This window comes from Ailuropoda melanoleuca, chromosome 2 (assembly GCF_002007445.2).
Source record: "Ailuropoda melanoleuca isolate Jingjing chromosome 2, ASM200744v2, whole genome shotgun sequence".
NCBI classification, from domain to species: Eukaryota; Metazoa; Chordata; class Mammalia; order Carnivora; family Ursidae; genus Ailuropoda; species Ailuropoda melanoleuca.
The window spans coordinates 10,274,863-10,291,502 of NC_048219.1; the positions used below are offsets into that span (position 1 = coordinate 10,274,863).

Genomic DNA, 16,640 nt, shown 5'->3' on the forward strand with positions numbered 1-16,640 from the left:
CCTGCCCTCTCTCCCATTGCTTCTTCCTCCTAGTTCAGAATACTTGCAGAATGCTTCCACCATGGCAACAGCTGTGTCCTGGGATGCAGTGATGGTTCAGGATCTCAAGACAAGCAACTGGCAAGGCTGCCCCCTCCATCCCCAGCACTTTAGGTCCGCTACATCTGTGCATAGAAACTCACAGACGCACCTATCCCGACCCACACCCGGCCTGGCCCAGGGTCTCTCCTGATCAGCCAGCAGATGCAATCTCACCTTTGCCAAACTCTTTATTGAACCAAAAATCAACACCAAGCAGACCGCAGAAAAAGAAACTCAAACAGCTGACCGTCCCCACCCCGCCCCTCTCTTTGGAACAGCTCAGGATTCAGTCCTGGGAAGGGAATCAATGCCTCTCTTCTGGTGCGTAATGAGGGTCAGTTCTCTCTGGGGAAGGTGCACTCAGAGCCAGCTCCATCGGTAGGACCCAAAGAATCAGGAACCTGGCCAGGGGGCTCTGAAGCTGCAGGGGGCTGGCAAAGCAGGTCAAAAATTCCAGGGGCTGCAGGGGGTTGGGCAGGGGTTGGGGGAAAGAGCCCCTGGCCTGGTAATCTCAACGAGGCTTGGAGCTGGTGGCTCATGGACACCAGGGATTCCAGATGCTGGAGCAGGGCCTGGTAGGGGCAGGAGGCCCTGTGGAGGTGCTGGCCGGGGCCGGATGGTGCTGCTGAATAGGGATGGCAAGATTGGCACCGGCCTGGTTTGGGGGGCCACTGCCCTCGCCCAGGACTCTGCCAGGTCTCCGGCTCTCCCCACAGTCTCCCCCTGCCTCTGGGGGGCCTCTGCCAAGCACAGCTTCCCCTTGGAGCCAGGCTGCTATCGCCCTGGCTCTGCTGCAGAGTGCCCCCTGGGGGAGGGGTGCCCTTCGGGGCCACGCTGGGACTCCTGTCTTCTGGCTGATAGCACCGCCTCTCCACTTTTCTGTTGAAGGAGACCATCTTTCGAACCTTCCCCCACAAAGGGCCACACTCCGTTGTGTCTGGAAGCCCTGCCTTGGGAAGCAGCACAGCTAGAACCAGGCTTGAGTGAGCAGCTTCCAGACCTGGGGAAAGAGGAAGTGGAGAGACCAAAGGCCGGGTAGGAGAGAACGCACAGTCCCTAGAAGCTGCGTTGTGTCTGCAGAGGGCAGACGAGGCCCCAGGGAGAGCTTTCCAGCGGTAAGATGGGGGCCCATGAGACGCTGGGAACAGGAAGGAGGAAGGTGAGCCTGTCTTGGGCACGGGAACAGACTCGAGTACCTGACAGAGGGTAGGGCAACGGACGGTCTGACCTCAAGACTGTATGGCTGCAGAGACTACCACACTGTCCCCAGGACAGGCAGCCCAGAAAGGCCAAGTGTTCTGCTTGGAGTGGGTGCAGTCCGCCCCTTGACCTCCTACCCCCACCCCAGGTGCCTTGCTGGAGCCACGTTCTGTGCACCAAGGCCAACCTCGGCCTAGGACCGCCGTGGTGAAAACATCCCTCCTTCCTGTCTTAGGTGATGCTTTCGATTGTCTGTGGGTCCTGCCCCTGTCCCGCTGTGTCTGCCTCCAATGTGGCCGTCCCATGAGATTCTAATCGGGATGCCTGGTTGAAGAGGCAGTCTGTGTGGTGGTCAGGAGCCCAGTCTCTGCAGCCATGCTGTGAGGCCCGGCTCTGCTCCTGACTGGCCGTGTGACTCCAGACAAGTCACCGGCTTGCTCCCTACCTCTGTTTCCTCATCCGTGAAATGGGGTTATTCTGGGGACTCAATGAGTGAATAGAAGTGACGCTTTTAGGACACTGCCTGGCACCCAGTAAGCAACACAGAGCTATTATTGTCACCCCATGTGCCCGTCTCAGGAATTCCCTGCTGAGCTGTGCCTGCCTCCACGGACACCTGGGGTGACTGTTGTCCACAGCGCCCCCGCTGGTCACAGGGGAGGGGAGGCGGGGTCTGGTTGGGGCATTGGGGCACTCACCGGGGCCTCCAAGAGGGCGCAGCCTGGGGGGCAGGGGCTGGAAGGCAGGCAGGGGCAGCAGCACCACACGCACGTGCTCCACGGCCGCCAGGCCATGGCGTTGCTTATTGTTGAGGTAGGAATAGAGCAGGCGGCAGTTCTGGGTGTCCCGAGCCCCGTGTGGGCACAGTCTGACCACGCAAATGTCCTGCGGGTGCAGGAAGGAGGGTGGCTTTTGGAGCAGCCATCCCTTCCTCCTGTGAACACCCCTGCCCTCAGCTAAGCCTCTGACGACCCTGTGAGGACATGTGTCCCCACTTCCCAGTGGAGGAAAGAGAGGGACTTGCTCAGGGTCACAGAGTGTCTACGGTCACAGTGGGAACTAGACCCAGACACCCTAAATCAGGCCTCTGCTCCAGAAGGGAAGAGGGAGGGAGCACAGGGCTGGGGTCCCCTGCTAGGAGGAGAGGGGGGGTGCCCAAGGATGGCAGTTACCTTGGCCTCGGCCGGGCAGGTGCTGGCCAAAAGTTCCCAGACAGTACTGGAGGGGATGCAGCCGGCTGAACGGATCACCTCAGGCAGGGCCTGGGGGCAGGCAGGATGGCCAGTCAGCCCTCTAGCTTCCCACCCACTTAGGGCACATTCAACACCGGCCACCGCGAAGCCACAGCCTTCAGTGACGAGGATGGACGGGCGGTATACCAGAACCCCAGGAAGGTCCGTGGCTGCCCAGGGAGTCCTGACTGCCCCCTGGAGGCCCACAGCCTCTCTGGGCTAGTCTCCTGCAGCAATTCCGAAGCCCCTTCCTCCCTCCTTGAACCTTCCATCCCCATCCAACAGTTTAGCTGATCATTCCATCACTCAACAATCACTCCTAACACTCTCCCCTGGGCCAAGGAGGCACCAGACTCCTCTCCCAGGGCCCTCTTGCATTAGGCTTTAGGTTACAGGAAGTCCTTGACCCCCATGTGTCTCCACAGGAGTGGGGCTGTCTCATTTGCCCGTGCCCAGCACAGGGCCAGCCGAGGGTGCCAATGCCTTGTTTGAGTATGAGGGAGTAAAAGAATGAATGAATGAATGAATGAATGAATTAAGAAAGAAAGAAAGAAAGAAAGAAAGAAAGAAAGAAAGAAAGAAAGAAAGAAAGAAAGAATGAAAGCCGTGCGAGTAGCTNTGAATGAATGAATGAATGAATGAATGAATGAAAGAAAGAAAGAAAGAAAGAAAGAAAGAAAGAAAGAAAGAATGAATGAAAGCGGTGCAAGTAGCCGACAGCCAGTGTGTGAGGGAGACGACCCTGGCGAGCAGGACCGGAGTACCATGAGGAGCCGACAGCTGTTTCCAGACACCAGCTGGGCCTTGGCCCTGAACCGCTTGATGGAGAACATGTCCAGAGCTCCCTCCCAGGGCGGCTGGCGGGACAGGGCCTTTGTGGGCCCAGCAGGCATGTGGAGCCTAGAGAGAGGGACAGAGAGACAGAGCCAGACAGAACAGGTTATCAGGACATCCCTCAGCATCTCCCTACTTTTCAGAGAAAGTCCTGTGTTCCCAACATGGGTGCTGGAACACTAGCCTGAGCGTGGCCTTGTGAGGGGGGAACAAGGAGACGGTGACGACTGGTTCCATTGCACACATNTCCCTCAGCATCTCCCTACTTTTCAGAGAAAGTCCTGTGTTCCCAACATGGGTGCTGGAACACTAGCCTGAGTGTGGCCTTGTGAGGGGGGAACAAGGAGACGGTGACGACTGGTTCCATTGCACACATGAGGAAACTGAGACCCACAGAAGAGGCAGGATTTGCCCAAGGCCACAAAGAAAGAAGAGCCCATACCACGTCTGCTGTCCCCCACGTGGCTGCCCCCATGGACCCTCACCCAGCCCCAGCCCCACACCTGTCCTGGAGCTGTGGGGGAGGCTTCTCCCCAGTTTGGGGCATCTCTGGAGAGGACGCGAGGGTTGGGCTTGGAACTCTCTGGAAGACACCGTCCTCTATCCTCCTAGTAGCTTTGAAGGAGCCTGGCAGCTCACACGAGGGCTTCCAGTCTACAAAGAACAGAAGCAGAGGCTGGCGGGAAGGCAGTTAGATGAAGCCAGCCTAGGGCTTTAGAGCCAGGCTCTGAACCGGGTTCTTTTCCAGGTGACCCGGGACACAGGTATGCCCACCCTGCCACCTTCTCCCCAGGCCACGAATCTCTGTTGCTGCTGAGCTCCCCCCGTTCAGCCCCAGCCTGCCCACCACCCCTGCACCCAGCCTGTCTCCCCCCAACCCGTGCAGATGCGGCAGCTGGGGTCCAGGAAGTGGTGCTCATGCTGCCCTGTGGTGTCCTCGTCCTGCTCGGTAGTGGCCTTCAACGTGGCAGGCAAGGCCAGTGGGCTGCAGTCTATAGATNGTTCAGCCCCAGCCTGCCCACCACCCCTGCACCCAGCCTGTCTCCCCCCAACCCGTGCAGATGCGGCAGCTGGGGTCCAGGAAGTGGTGCTCATGCTGCCCTGTGGTGTCCTCGTCCTGCTCGGTAGTGGCCTTCAACGTGGCAGGCAAGGCCAGTGGGCTGCAGTCTATAGATACCATGGAACCCTAGGAGGCACAAGAGGAGAGGGGTGGGCTGGCAAGGTGCCAGGGAAGTCAGCAGCTCTCCATCAGTAGGGAGCCTCGGGGATATGGTTTTATTTTTCCAAATAATACATTCTTTTATTACAGAGGTGCTGCAAACGTGTTAGAGAAAATATGGAAAATACAAAAAAAATTTGAAATTTACCAAAAAATCACCCCTGGCCCCAGCACTCAGAGACACTTGGCCCTCTGGGGATCCTTGCAGCAGTTTTCCTACACACAGGGTGTGGGGGTCCTATGACTAAAATAGCTGGGATCAAGTATTCCACCTGTATTCTTTTTTTTTTTTTTTTTAAGATTTTATTTATTTGACAGAGCACAAGCAGGGGGAGCAGGCAGAGAGAGAGGGAGAAGCAGGCTCACGGAGCAGGGAGTCCGATGCGGGGCTTGATCCCAGGATGCTGGGATCATGACCTGAGCCGCAGACTGACGCCTATTGACTGAGCCACCCAGGCCCCCCGTCCACCTGTATTCTCACTGCATCCATGAATTACAGCAGAAGCGTCTGCCGTGTTACACAGCGCCTGTACTGAGGGGAGGGGTGACCGTCGTGTAAGCCTGGGTGGTGGGGTCATTCCCAGGTTTCCACCATTACAAAAAGTACTGAGGACATCCTTATGCAGGAAGTCTTCTCCTAAACTTTTAACTCTGTCCTAAGGAGGACAAGTTCGCAGGAGCAGATGACAGAATCAGGGAGAATGAGCCGTTTTAAGCCTTGAGGCTCACTGCCAAGTCAGCTTTTTCCCTCACAATAGAAATAGCTCTAACCACAAAACAAACATGGCTTCAGGAAGATTTTAAAAGATTCGGAAACTCAACTCTGGCCTCATAAACCACGTCCACAGTAGCATGAAGGCACACGCTTCAAATCACAGCTCCCCCGGAGCCAACTAAGTGACCCTGGGCACAGGGCTTCCGGTTCCTCTTCCAGGACACCGGGATCACCTACCTCATCGGTCCCCGTGAGATCTGAACGAGGCACTGTGTGTCCAAGGTCACACAGCAGGTGCTCGATAAGAAGTAGAGATGTTATTATGGTTATTCTGCCCTCTGTTACTGTGCCGCTCTCTTCCCAGTGGGGACTTCTTCCTGGGTCTTCTAGTTCCTCCTTCTACACTTACACGCGGTTTATTCAGGGAATACACATCGGTTTTGGTTGGGGACTCCTTTCCACACAGGCAGTGGTTCTGGGGTGTGGCCTGGACACGGGTTCGGAGCGGCAGGGATTTTTGTCTGTCATGTTCATTATCATTAACCCAGTGCACACGGCTCAAGGGGTCCACCTGCACTGTCCGTCCCGGACACAGCTGATCAGAGGGGGGTGAACATCTGACCCACGGAACACCGCAGCCAAGCCAGAGGAGCCTCCCGGGAGAGGCTGAAATAAGCCAAGGGGGAGTTCTGATCGTTTGCGGGAGGCTGAGCCACCATGGCAGGCCACGAGCAAGGTGGAGGGGCGGCGGGGAGGAAGGAGCAGGGCGGACATGAGGACGGAGACCCCCAGCAATGAGAGGGGAGTGTAGCAACTGCCCTGGGCTCTGGGTGGTTCTGTGCCCCTAGCACCCCTAAGTCCTGCCACCAAAGAGAGTAGGTCTCTGTTCCTCACATCCAAGATCAGTCTCTGACTCAAACAGTGTGGCCCTCCAGCTTCCCAACCAGAGATCCGGCGGGAATGTCTGGGGCTGGGGAAAACTGCGGTGATAAGACTTATTCCCACTCCCATCCGGTGCCTTGGCATTAGGCCAGAAGGAGGGGACCCGCACCGAGAAGGTGAGGACAGACCAGCGCCCACGGCTCAGTCCCGCCCCACGTTCGCCTGGACCCCTGTGGGAACGACCATCCCCTTGTCCACAGTGAAGACCTTGGGACCCACAGTAGTTCAGCGACTTGCTCAAGTCCACCCAGCTGCCAAGGTGAGGAATGGGACCCTGGACACGAGCCCCCCCTGCCCTGCCCCCGGCGCCAGGTCAGTCTGTCGCTTACCACCAGATCCTCCAGGGTCAGCGTCTGGTCCACGTCCCGCAGGATCTCGACCTCACCCTTGTGGGTCAGTTTGAAGGCCGGGAGGCTACACGGTTCCTTCTGTTGCTGCTCAATGATCTCCAGGCCCTGGTGGGGCCAAGCAGCCCAAACTCAGCCGGGTCAGGGGGTCCCAGGCCACCACGAGCCCAAGTGTTCACTTTCCTCCTCGGAGGCCCCTCTCCTGCGGTTCCCCTTCTGTGCCAACCCTTCCTCTTCCTTCACACTTCTGCTTCCACCATTCCTGCACCTAACACGCCCTGCCCCCTCAGGCCGACTGCTTCACAGGCCACTCGTTCACCCTCCAAACGCAAGCCCTGCCTCCTCCAGCAAGCCTTCTTGAACTTCACCTTCTCCCACAAGTCAGTTCTGCCTCTGACTGTACCCCAGCCTCTGTCCTGGGAAGAACACAGTGTAGTCGAAAGAGGGCAGGCTCGGCAGTCAGCTGGGTCATGACTAGAGACCCCCAAGGTAGCGAGGCCTTGGATGAGCACTCCGCTGCTCTGAGCCTCCATGTGTCTGTTCTCTAGGAATTAAATTAAGGGCATTAAATTAAACAGCAAATGTAGAATGCTTGGCTGGAGCCTGGCTCACAGTAAATGCTACCTGTCGTTCTTATTGTTGGTCAACGTTATCCTATCTGAAATGTTTCCTGGAAGCCTGGAGGAGGTCCCATCCTCGCTGGCAGGACTGGCCTCGGGGGTGTGGGCTCCTGCTGTTACACGGCGCGCTGCCCTTCACGGGCCCCACGCTTCATGCTGTCGCCATCTTGAAATTCTTAATAGTTGTTGAGCAAAAGGCCACACATTTTTGTTTGGCACTGCTCCCCACAAGTTATGTGGCTGGTCTTGCTCCTGGTCCCCCACAGGTACCTGGGCAGAAGCTCAGCCTACAGTGGACAGAGTCACCTTGTGGATTCTAGGTGAATCGAATCAACCCAGTATCTTCCAGAACAGGGGCTGCAGGACCCCACCCCATCCCACTGGCCTACTCCAAGATCAGCCCGCTCTCCCTTGGGGGCCACCAGGCATTCCCAAAAGCCAGCTCAGGGCCTGCACCTTCCCTGTCCCTGAGCCGTCCCCAAGAAGGGAGAGACCCATGGACACGGGGTATACAGGGACGTTATGGTGACGCTCAAGGGCTCTGGGGTCCCTCCCCAGCCTGGGGCACCAGGAAGACACTTCTGGGGCTTCTGAGGCTGACATGGGAATGGGGGCACCCGAGGGGACCTAGCCCTATTAGTGGATGACAATCCTGGACTCCAGAGCCCAGACCATCATGCCTGGTACCCCCTCCCCCAGCGCAGCTCCGCAGAAAAGCAAGTGGAAGATGATACCTCTCGGGGGTCACCTTTCTACCAAGCTCCCCATCCCCAGTCTCTTTTTTGCCTCTTTTCCATTTTTTTGTGGAGAGTCTCTCTCTCACTCTCCCTCCCTGTCTTCCTGCTCTTTCTTTCCATTTCCTCCTTTCTATCTCTGTCTTGTGCTACCCGTATCTCACTGACCCCCCCTCACTCTGCTCTGTCTCTCCTGTTGCACCCTCGGGCCCTCCCCTCCGCATGTCCCTCCCACGTCACCTATCCTGACTTGACCCAACAGCTCACCCTTTTTTCCTCCTGGTCCCGCCAGCGGGCCAGCTCTTGGGGGGCCAGCTGGGCAGTGCTCATCCGCACTAGGTCGTGGGGGGTGACGTCTCCCTGAACCACTTTGAGAAACAGGTCCTGCAGGGGCAGGCATGGGGGCTGCACCACACTGCTCCAGAAGCCCCCACCCCAGCATCCTCCTGGGGCTTTGAGCCTCTGAGGGGGGATCTGGGCCAACCAGAAGCCCCGCTCACCGGATTCCGGGGGTCACGCAGGTTGAACAGCAGGCTGCGGTATTTGGTCTTGTAGCGACAGCTGGTGGCTTGTGTCAGGTCAAAGAGGGCTGTCTCAATGCCAGCAGCGATGCCCTCCACCGCCTCCTCACTCAGCACCAGGTCTGGAAGCTCCTGGAGGCTGCGGGGGCAATGGTGGCGCCATGGCTCTGAGACCGTGAGGCCATCTAGGCCCTTGGCCGGACAGCGCAAGGACAGAGCAGGGGCTGGACCAACTGTGGTTTCTATGCTGGGCATCTTCCAATGTGTACACATTCATTCTCACCCCAGCTCTGTGAGGAAGCAACAGTCTCATTGTCCATTTACAGATGGGGTGAGTGAGGCTCAGAGAACACAAGGGGCCTTGCCCAAGGCCACGTGATTAGTGGCAAAGCAAGATCTGACTGCTGAGCCCATGCTTTATCCTTGGCCAGTGGGACTGGGATGGAGGAAGCCTGGGGGGACAGGGAAGGCATCAGGCGGGCAGGGGACAGAGCCCTGGCCCTGAACTAACACCGACTCTGCCACTGACTTGCTGTGTGTCCTTTGCCAAGTCCTACCCTCTCTGAGCCTTGGTCTCACCAATGTAAATGAGAGTTCTGGGCTCAGAGCTCGCAGATGCTCCCAGCAGAGTCTCACTGTGTCTGAAAGCATTTGCTGTGGGTGACAACCACGAGGACATGAGCAGCAGCAGTGGCTTAATGGGAGAGCATGACCTTGAAGCCAGAGAGACCCAGGTGCAAATGTCAGCTCTCCACCAGCTTGCTGTGCAGGCAGATGACCTCACAGCTACAAAATGGGGTTAGTCATACATTCAGAAGCCCTGAGGACATGGCAACATGAGCCTGGGACGTGAGGACAGCTCTCAGGATATCACAGATGTCAAGGAAGTAGGGAGCGAGCTCTTACCGACTCCACAGCACCTCCTGCATGGCATGGACCACAGTACCCCGTACCCCGATATCCAGGGATAGCTTCTCCTGCTGGTGCTGAAGCTGAGCTGTAGGGAGAGAGAGAGAGAAAGTCACAAACTCCCATGGGATGCTGACGAGCAAGGGGTGAGGGTGACTTAATGCTGAGGGGTTTGGGCAGGCAAGGGGGGTATCTCAACCTCAGGGATCCGAGACATCTAGGATCCAGTCCCAGGCAGCCAGCAGCCCCCATCCCTCTGGGGAAGGACTGAGGCTGGTGGGAGTGATGTATCAGAGGTAAGAGAGAAGAGTCCCAGAGGGCCTGGGGCCAGAAGTTGGGCATGAGGCCCCGCTAGTCCCCAGAAGTCCCTGGAAGACAAGCAGCTGCAGGGGGGGGGCACCCTCCCTGACCCCTCCCCCCTCTTGTTCACCAGACTCCTCCTCTTCAGCCTCCAATGGGCCGCCCTGTGGGGAAGGGGAGAGGAACTGAGGCCGTGACCCTGGGAGGAGCCTCCTGGTTCCAGGGAGCACCGCTCCCCCCACCACCTCCCCACCTTCTCCCCGACCCATGCTCCAGCGGGAGAGGCACTCACCCCGGGACACGCAGCACAGGCCTCACGAACAGGGGCCCCCTCCTGTAAGAGAAAGAGGATATTGGGGGGGTGTCGCCGAGGGGACAGGAAGGACTCCTCAGACGGCAGAAGAAGTCAGAGGCCACCAGGGGCCCATGCTGTCCCTCCTGAGGACCTTAGGATGGCAGGACATGCTGGTCAGCCAGGAACAAAGGTCGGCGACTGCTCCCTCTCCAAATGCAGGGGAGGCTCAGCCCCTCCCTCGCTCCAGTCAAGCTCCCGAATTCAGGAGAGCTGGACAAAAAGCACACAGACCCCACTAGGCAGGTAAGTGGGGGGTCTAACCCCGTCTCTGGCTATTACGTTCTGTGGGGCCATGAGCAAGTCACAGCTGTGTGGTGGCAGTGACGTCTCCGTGCAGCAGGTGTGAAAGCGTCTCCCTGCAGGGATGATATAACACGGCCTATGTAAAGAACGTGTTCTGTACCTGGCACCCCGCGGGTCCTTGGGCCATGGGCCTTTCCTTCCTTCTGGGCCTCTGGACAGGCGATGCTAAGCTGACCTCCATCATGTCCTCTAGAACCTCCAACTTCGGAGGCTGCGGCTCCCCTGCCCGGCCGCCACGGATGGCCCCCAGGAGGTGGAGCACTGCCCCGGAACCAAGCTGCAGGGGAAAAAGCACTTCAGAACCGAGCAGCGAAGGCCCTTCGGAGCGCTCACTTCATCTGCACTCATTTAATGTCTCTCTCCCCTACTGCGCCATAAGCAACATGAGGACAGAGAGCATGGGTGTCTTGGTCCCACTATAGTCCCAATGCCTAGAACAGGCCTGACACAAAGTAGCATTCAAGAAATGTTTGCGGACTGCATGGCCTCTGTGCCAGGAGAGGAGCCGGTCTTCATTCACATCCTCTCATCTTTCCCTCTCACCCCCAGCCCTTTAAAAGCATTTCAAGGTGCAGAGTGGTCTCTTGGTCTATGAGCTATAGAATCGATCCTGCTCCCCTTTTTGCTCTGGCTGCCGGGAAGCTCGGCATTAACTTGGAGTCCAACAGTTGTACCTTTCCAGGATAGGCAGAAGGTGAGAGGTTGTCATACCAAGATTTCCCCTTCTCTTTCTCCTTTTCTCTTACTTTAGGCTTTTATCCCATTTCAAGTATGTTTTGATTCTTTTAATCTATTGCAAACCATGGGAAACTACTGTGAAAGGAGATGAGTCTGAAATCTAATCTTTGGATGAATTCTCACGAATGGTCAGGTTCCAAAGTTTGGGGAAAACTGGAAGGCTGAGGTCCAGCATCACAGGGAAGGGGGAACACTACGGAGCTCTGGAGGAGAGCAGGCCAGGGGGGCTGGGACTGCCTCTGCTGGGGAGAATCCCTCCCATCCCGCCAGACCTGAGGAGAGGGAGGAAGAAGAGCAGTAAGAAAAAATGAAAACCTACATAACACACGTGCTTCACCCCATGGGGCATTTTCATTTCCTCCTGGGAGAGAAAAGATGCAGAAATTAGGATTCAGAGGACCAGTGACCCCACTGTAGAGAGTTCACAAGAATTCTTGACACTCACGCAAAAGTGAAAGGTGTTCAGTGTTCACAGGGTTGGCAAAAAAATCCACAAAAAACAAATGCGTACCCTCCAATGTCCATCAGAGGGGGAATGGTTAATAAACCGTGCCATATACTGTGGATTCTAACAGACCACTAGAGTGAGTCATGATAAAAACTATCATTCATCGGAGGCTTACAAAACATCTGCCCCTGAAGGAAACACACCACACGTGACCTTATTACGGTCTCAGATCAGCACCATGAGCTATGTATTATTTCTACCCCCATTTTACAGATGAGGAAAACTGAGGGTCAGAGAGGATCTGAAAAGTCCCACAGCTATGAAGCCGCAGAGCTAGGATTAGAGCCTACTGCTATCTGACTCCAGCCCAGGCGCTAAACTGCAGGCTATGTGGACACCAGTGACAGATGTGGTAGGATTCATGGGAAGATGTCAAGGAGTATTATTTGGAGGAAAAAAAAATAGGTTACAGAGCAGTATCTGTTGCATAAGCCCATTTATGTAAATATATATTTATAGACGCGTAATGAAGGTTATCTCCGGAGAATGAAATTCCAGAGGGACTTTCCGTTTCTGCTTGTAGACACTTGGGTATTTATGTTATTCAAAATGAGCATGTATTTCTTTTATAATCAGAAACATATTTTTTAAATTAAACAAGTTGAGAACAATGTGTGTAGTGTGCTACCATTTGCGTTAAAAGAGAAAGAATTTTTAAATTTATGTTTGCTTGAATCTGCATAAAATATCTCTAAGTAGCCACAAACCTAAAAACAGAGGCTGCTAGGAGGAAAGGCACAGGGAGCTGGAAAAGAGGCTTTTCACTTTTTTTGCTTTTCACTTTTTTTTTAAACCATGGGGATGAATCAGCCTTTCAAAAAAGTAAATTGAGGAAAAGGGGTGGGGAGAGAAAACGGGACAGTTGGGAAGGAAAGCAGGAAAGATATTAAGAATGGCCCTTGTGGCTTAAAACTTTCTAACAGGCCTGCGTCGGGGGCGTGCATGTCAGTGTAATGTACAGACAAAACAACGGGCAGCCAAATCCGACCAGCAAGACTTTAGATGCTGGATTTATCAGACCAGAACACAAAATACGTGTACTATGTTTAACAAACCTCGAGTCGAACATATGAGTGAAGGGCAAAGCAATATTAAACAATAACCAAGCAGATCTGGTTGGGAACCAAACACAACTTCTGGAAATAAAAATATGATAATCATGAAAATGTCAGACTCCATATCTAGGTTTGATAGCCTGGTAGACACAGCTGAGTAAGCTGGAAAACTAGAAGACATTTTAAATGATCCAGAGTGTTCACAACACAGACTGTGAAACACAGTGAACGAGACAGAAGGACTGGGTGAACAGGACTAACTAATCTGACTAAAGTTCCAGAAAAAGAGAGGAGACAGAGCCAGACAGAGGCAGTATTTGAAGATATGTGGCTAAGACTTTTCCTGAATTGATAAAAGACAACATAGATTCAAAAAGCTCAGTGAATTGGGGCGCCTGGGTGGCACAGCGGTTAAGCGTCTGCCTTCGGCTCAGGGCGTGATCCCGGCGTGATGGGATCGAGGACAGAGGCAGTATTTGAAGATATGTGGCTAAGACTTTTCCTGAATTGATAAAAGACAACATAGATTCAAAAAGCTCAGTGAATTGGGGCGCCTGGGTGGCACAGCGGTTAAGCGTCTGCCTTCGGCTCAGGGCGTGATCCCGGCGTGATGGGATCGAGCCCCACATCAGGCTCCTCCACTGGGAGCCTGCTTCTTCCTCTCCCACTCCCCCTGCTTATGTTCCCTCTGTCGCTGGCTGTCTCTATCTCTGTCGAATAAATAAACAAAATCTAAAAAAAAAAAAAAAAAAAAAAAAAAGCTCAGTGAATCTGAAACCGGATAAGTAAATCCACACCTTGGCACAACACAGTGAAACTGCCCAACACCAGTGAGGAGGAGATCCTAAGAGCATAAAGAGAACAAATAACAGCTAACACTTTAATAGCACTGAAAATGTGCCACCACTCCTGTGAATGTTTCCCATTAGCTCACTTAATCCTCACCAAAACCCTAGAAGCTAGATACCGCTACTAGTATTGTCCCCGTTTTACAGAAGAGGAAACTGAGGCACACAGAGGCACACAGAGGTTAATAGCTTGCCCAGTGTCTCACAGCTGCCAGACCAAAGAGCTGGGATTTAAAGCCAGGCAGTCTGATCTAGAGGCCACACCTTAAACCCTATGCTATAAATGCCTCTCACCAAGACCTTTTTAGCTACAAAGGAATGGCAATTAGACCAACAGCGAACTTCTCAATAGTCACAACGGTAGGCAACACAGACTAGAATAATATTTTCAAAGTGCTTCAAGCAAATAACTATCAACTGGGGACCCATACAAAATATTTTTTGAGAATGAGGATCAAACAATGGTAACCTAGAGAAAAACCAAGAAAATTGTTATCCTTGATAATTCTGTTTTCTCAAGAAGTGAAATTTTTTTAAATTAATTTATTCGAGTGAGAGAGAGAGCACGGAGGTGGGAAGGGGCAGAGGGAGAAGGACAAGCAGACTCCCCATGGAGCACGGAGCCTGACACGGGGCTCAATCCAGGCGACCCTGGGATCACAACCTGAGCCCAAGACAGACACTTAACTGACTGAGCCACCCAGATGCCCACAAGAAACAAAATGTTAAAGGATGAGCTTGAGGCAGAAAAAAGGAAATAATACCTGAAAGAAAAGCTGAGATGCAAAGAGGAATTTTGAGCAAAGACAATAACAAATATGTTGTTAAATCTAAATGAACATTGATCATATGAAACCGTAACAATGTGTAACCGGGGGATTAAAAAAAAAGACAGGACCAATTTACTGGATAATAGCACATATATTGGGAAGGTGCATTTAAAGCAATTAAATGTAATTAACTGCATTTAATTAAAGCATTCCAGGATCCTTACATCATTTCAGGGGCAGATAACAGTAGTAACAGCCTTTGAACTTTGACAAGTTAGGTATTCGTTTTAAAATTTCCAAAATCGGGGGTGCCTGGGTAGCACAGTCGTTAAGCGTCAGCCTTCGGCTCGGGGCGTGATCCCTGTGTTCTGGGATCTAGCCCCACATCAGGCTTCTCCGCTGGGAGCCTGCTTCTTCCTCGCCCACTCCCCCTGCTTGTGTTCCCTCTCTCGCTGGCTGTCTCTCTGTCAAATAAATAAATAAATAAAATCTTCAAAAAAAATAAAATAACATTTCCAAAATCGTCACCAAAAGAACATAAACAGGGCATAGAAAATTCCAAATTACGAGAGGGATTAAAAGGACTAAGAAAAAATAATCAGGGCACCTGGGTGGCTCAGTCAGTTAAGCATCTGCCTTAAGCTCAGGTTATGATCCCAGGGTCCTGGGATGGAGTTCTGAATCAGACATCAGACTCCCTGCTCGGCAGGGAGTGTGCTTCTCCCTCTTCCCTTCCTCCCATTCATTCTCTCAATCTCTCTCTCTCTCAAATAAATAAATAAATAAATAAATAAATAAATAAATAAATAAAAATCTTTAAAAAAAGAAAAAAGAATCAATCTAAAGGGAGGCAATAAAAGGGGGGAAGTATGGAAAAGGGAATATATGCAAAGTACAAAATGAGACAGTAGGAATAGATTCAAATAAATGAGTAGCTACAACAAATGAAAATGAACTAATCCTTGAGATAAATACAAAAAAATAAGACCTTCAAAAAAAGAAAATCTAATTAAAGGATATTTATAAGACCCACTTCTAAAATACAAAAATGTGAAAAAGCATGAGAAAAAAATAGAATAATATGTGAACAGGCAAATTCCAAGCAAAATAAAGTTTTGTAGCTATATTAATATCTGACAAAACAGACCTCAAGGAAAAAAATAACTAGGGGCAAAGACCTCACTACATAAAGACAAGGAGTTTCACCAGGAAGCTATCACAACTCTAAATATATAAGCATCTAATAACATAATCTCAAGAAATATAAAGCAAAAGTGACAAAATGGCAAGAAAAGAGATAAATCCACCATTATAGCAAGAAATATTAANACAAAACAGACCTCAAGGAAAAAAATAACTAGGGGCAAAGACCTCACTACATAAAGACAAGGAGTTTCACCAGGAAGCTATCACAACTCTAAATATATAAGCATCTAATAACATAATCTCAAGAAATATAAAGCAAAAGTGACAAAATGGCAAGAAAAGAGATAAATCCACCATTATAGCAAGAAATATTAATGTATCTCCCTAACTATTGATCAATCTGGCTGACAAAATAGTAAAGATTAAAAAAAGATTTGAAAAAACTATTCATTTTTTTTAATTTTTAAAGATTTTATTTATTTATTTGACAGAGAGAGAGAGAGAACACAAGCAGGGGGAGAGGCAAAGGGAGAGGAGAAACAGACTCCCCACTGAGTGGGGAGCCCAACACGGGGCTCAATCACAGGACCCTGGGATCATGACCTGAGCCGAAGGCAGATGTTTAGCTGACTGAGCCACACAGGTGCCCCTGATAAAAACAATTTAAAAACTTCATCTGTGTACCTACACAGAACACTTTTCCTAACAAATAGAAAATACATATTCTTTTTAAGAATACATGTGACAGATACAAATTAAGCACAGCCTGGACCATAAAGCAAATCTCAACAAATTTCAAAAGATTAGTACTTTTTACACCAGCACTGCCCACTAGAAGTACAAACATGAGCCAAGTGAGTACTTTCAAGTTTTCTGGTAGGCACACGAAAAAAAAGTAAAAAGAAACAAGTTAAATTAATTTTAAGGACACCTGGGTTAAATTAATTTTAAGGACACCAACTCTTGATTTCAGCTGGGGTCATGATCTCAGGGTGGTGAGGTCAAGCCCTTCGTCGGGCTCCACCCTGGGTGTGGAGCCTGCTTAAGATTCTCTCTCTCCCTCTTCTTCTGCCCCTCCCCCTCAAAAACATTGATTTTATATTGTACTTAATTCAATATATGCAAAATATTACAATTTCAATATGTAATCAGAATAAAAATTTATTAGATTTTTACATTTTTTGGTACTAAGTCTTTGAATTCAATATGTACTTTCCACTTACTCAATTTTGACCAGCCAAATTTCAAATGCTCAATAGATAC

At 51.8% G+C, this 16,640-nt stretch overlaps 1 protein-coding gene across 1 annotated transcript in view; it reads right to left on the minus strand.

Moving 5' to 3' along the window:
• Positions 1-260: 260 nt before the first annotated feature.
• Positions 261-16,640, minus strand: part of SPOCD1 (SPOC domain containing 1) — a 49,814-nt gene continuing 33,434 nt past the window's right edge. The window contains exons 4-17 of the mRNA XM_034648300.1: positions 11,370-11,411; positions 10,413-10,589; positions 9,947-9,988; positions 9,785-9,818; positions 9,352-9,442; positions 8,425-8,584; positions 8,192-8,308; positions 6,553-6,678; positions 4,401-4,533; positions 3,851-4,001; positions 3,278-3,413; positions 2,454-2,543; positions 1,980-2,166; positions 261-1,081 (exon numbers count right to left, since the gene is read on the minus strand). Coding sequence (XP_034504191.1) covers positions 417-1,081; positions 1,980-2,166; positions 2,454-2,543; positions 3,278-3,413; positions 3,851-4,001; positions 4,401-4,533; positions 6,553-6,678; positions 8,192-8,308; positions 8,425-8,584; positions 9,352-9,442; positions 9,785-9,818; positions 9,947-9,988; positions 10,413-10,589; positions 11,370-11,411 — 2,151 coding nt within the window. The 3' untranslated portion in view covers positions 261-416. The remainder of the gene's footprint in view (positions 1,082-1,979; positions 2,167-2,453; positions 2,544-3,277; positions 3,414-3,850; positions 4,002-4,400; positions 4,534-6,552; positions 6,679-8,191; positions 8,309-8,424; positions 8,585-9,351; positions 9,443-9,784; positions 9,819-9,946; positions 9,989-10,412; positions 10,590-11,369; positions 11,412-16,640) is intronic.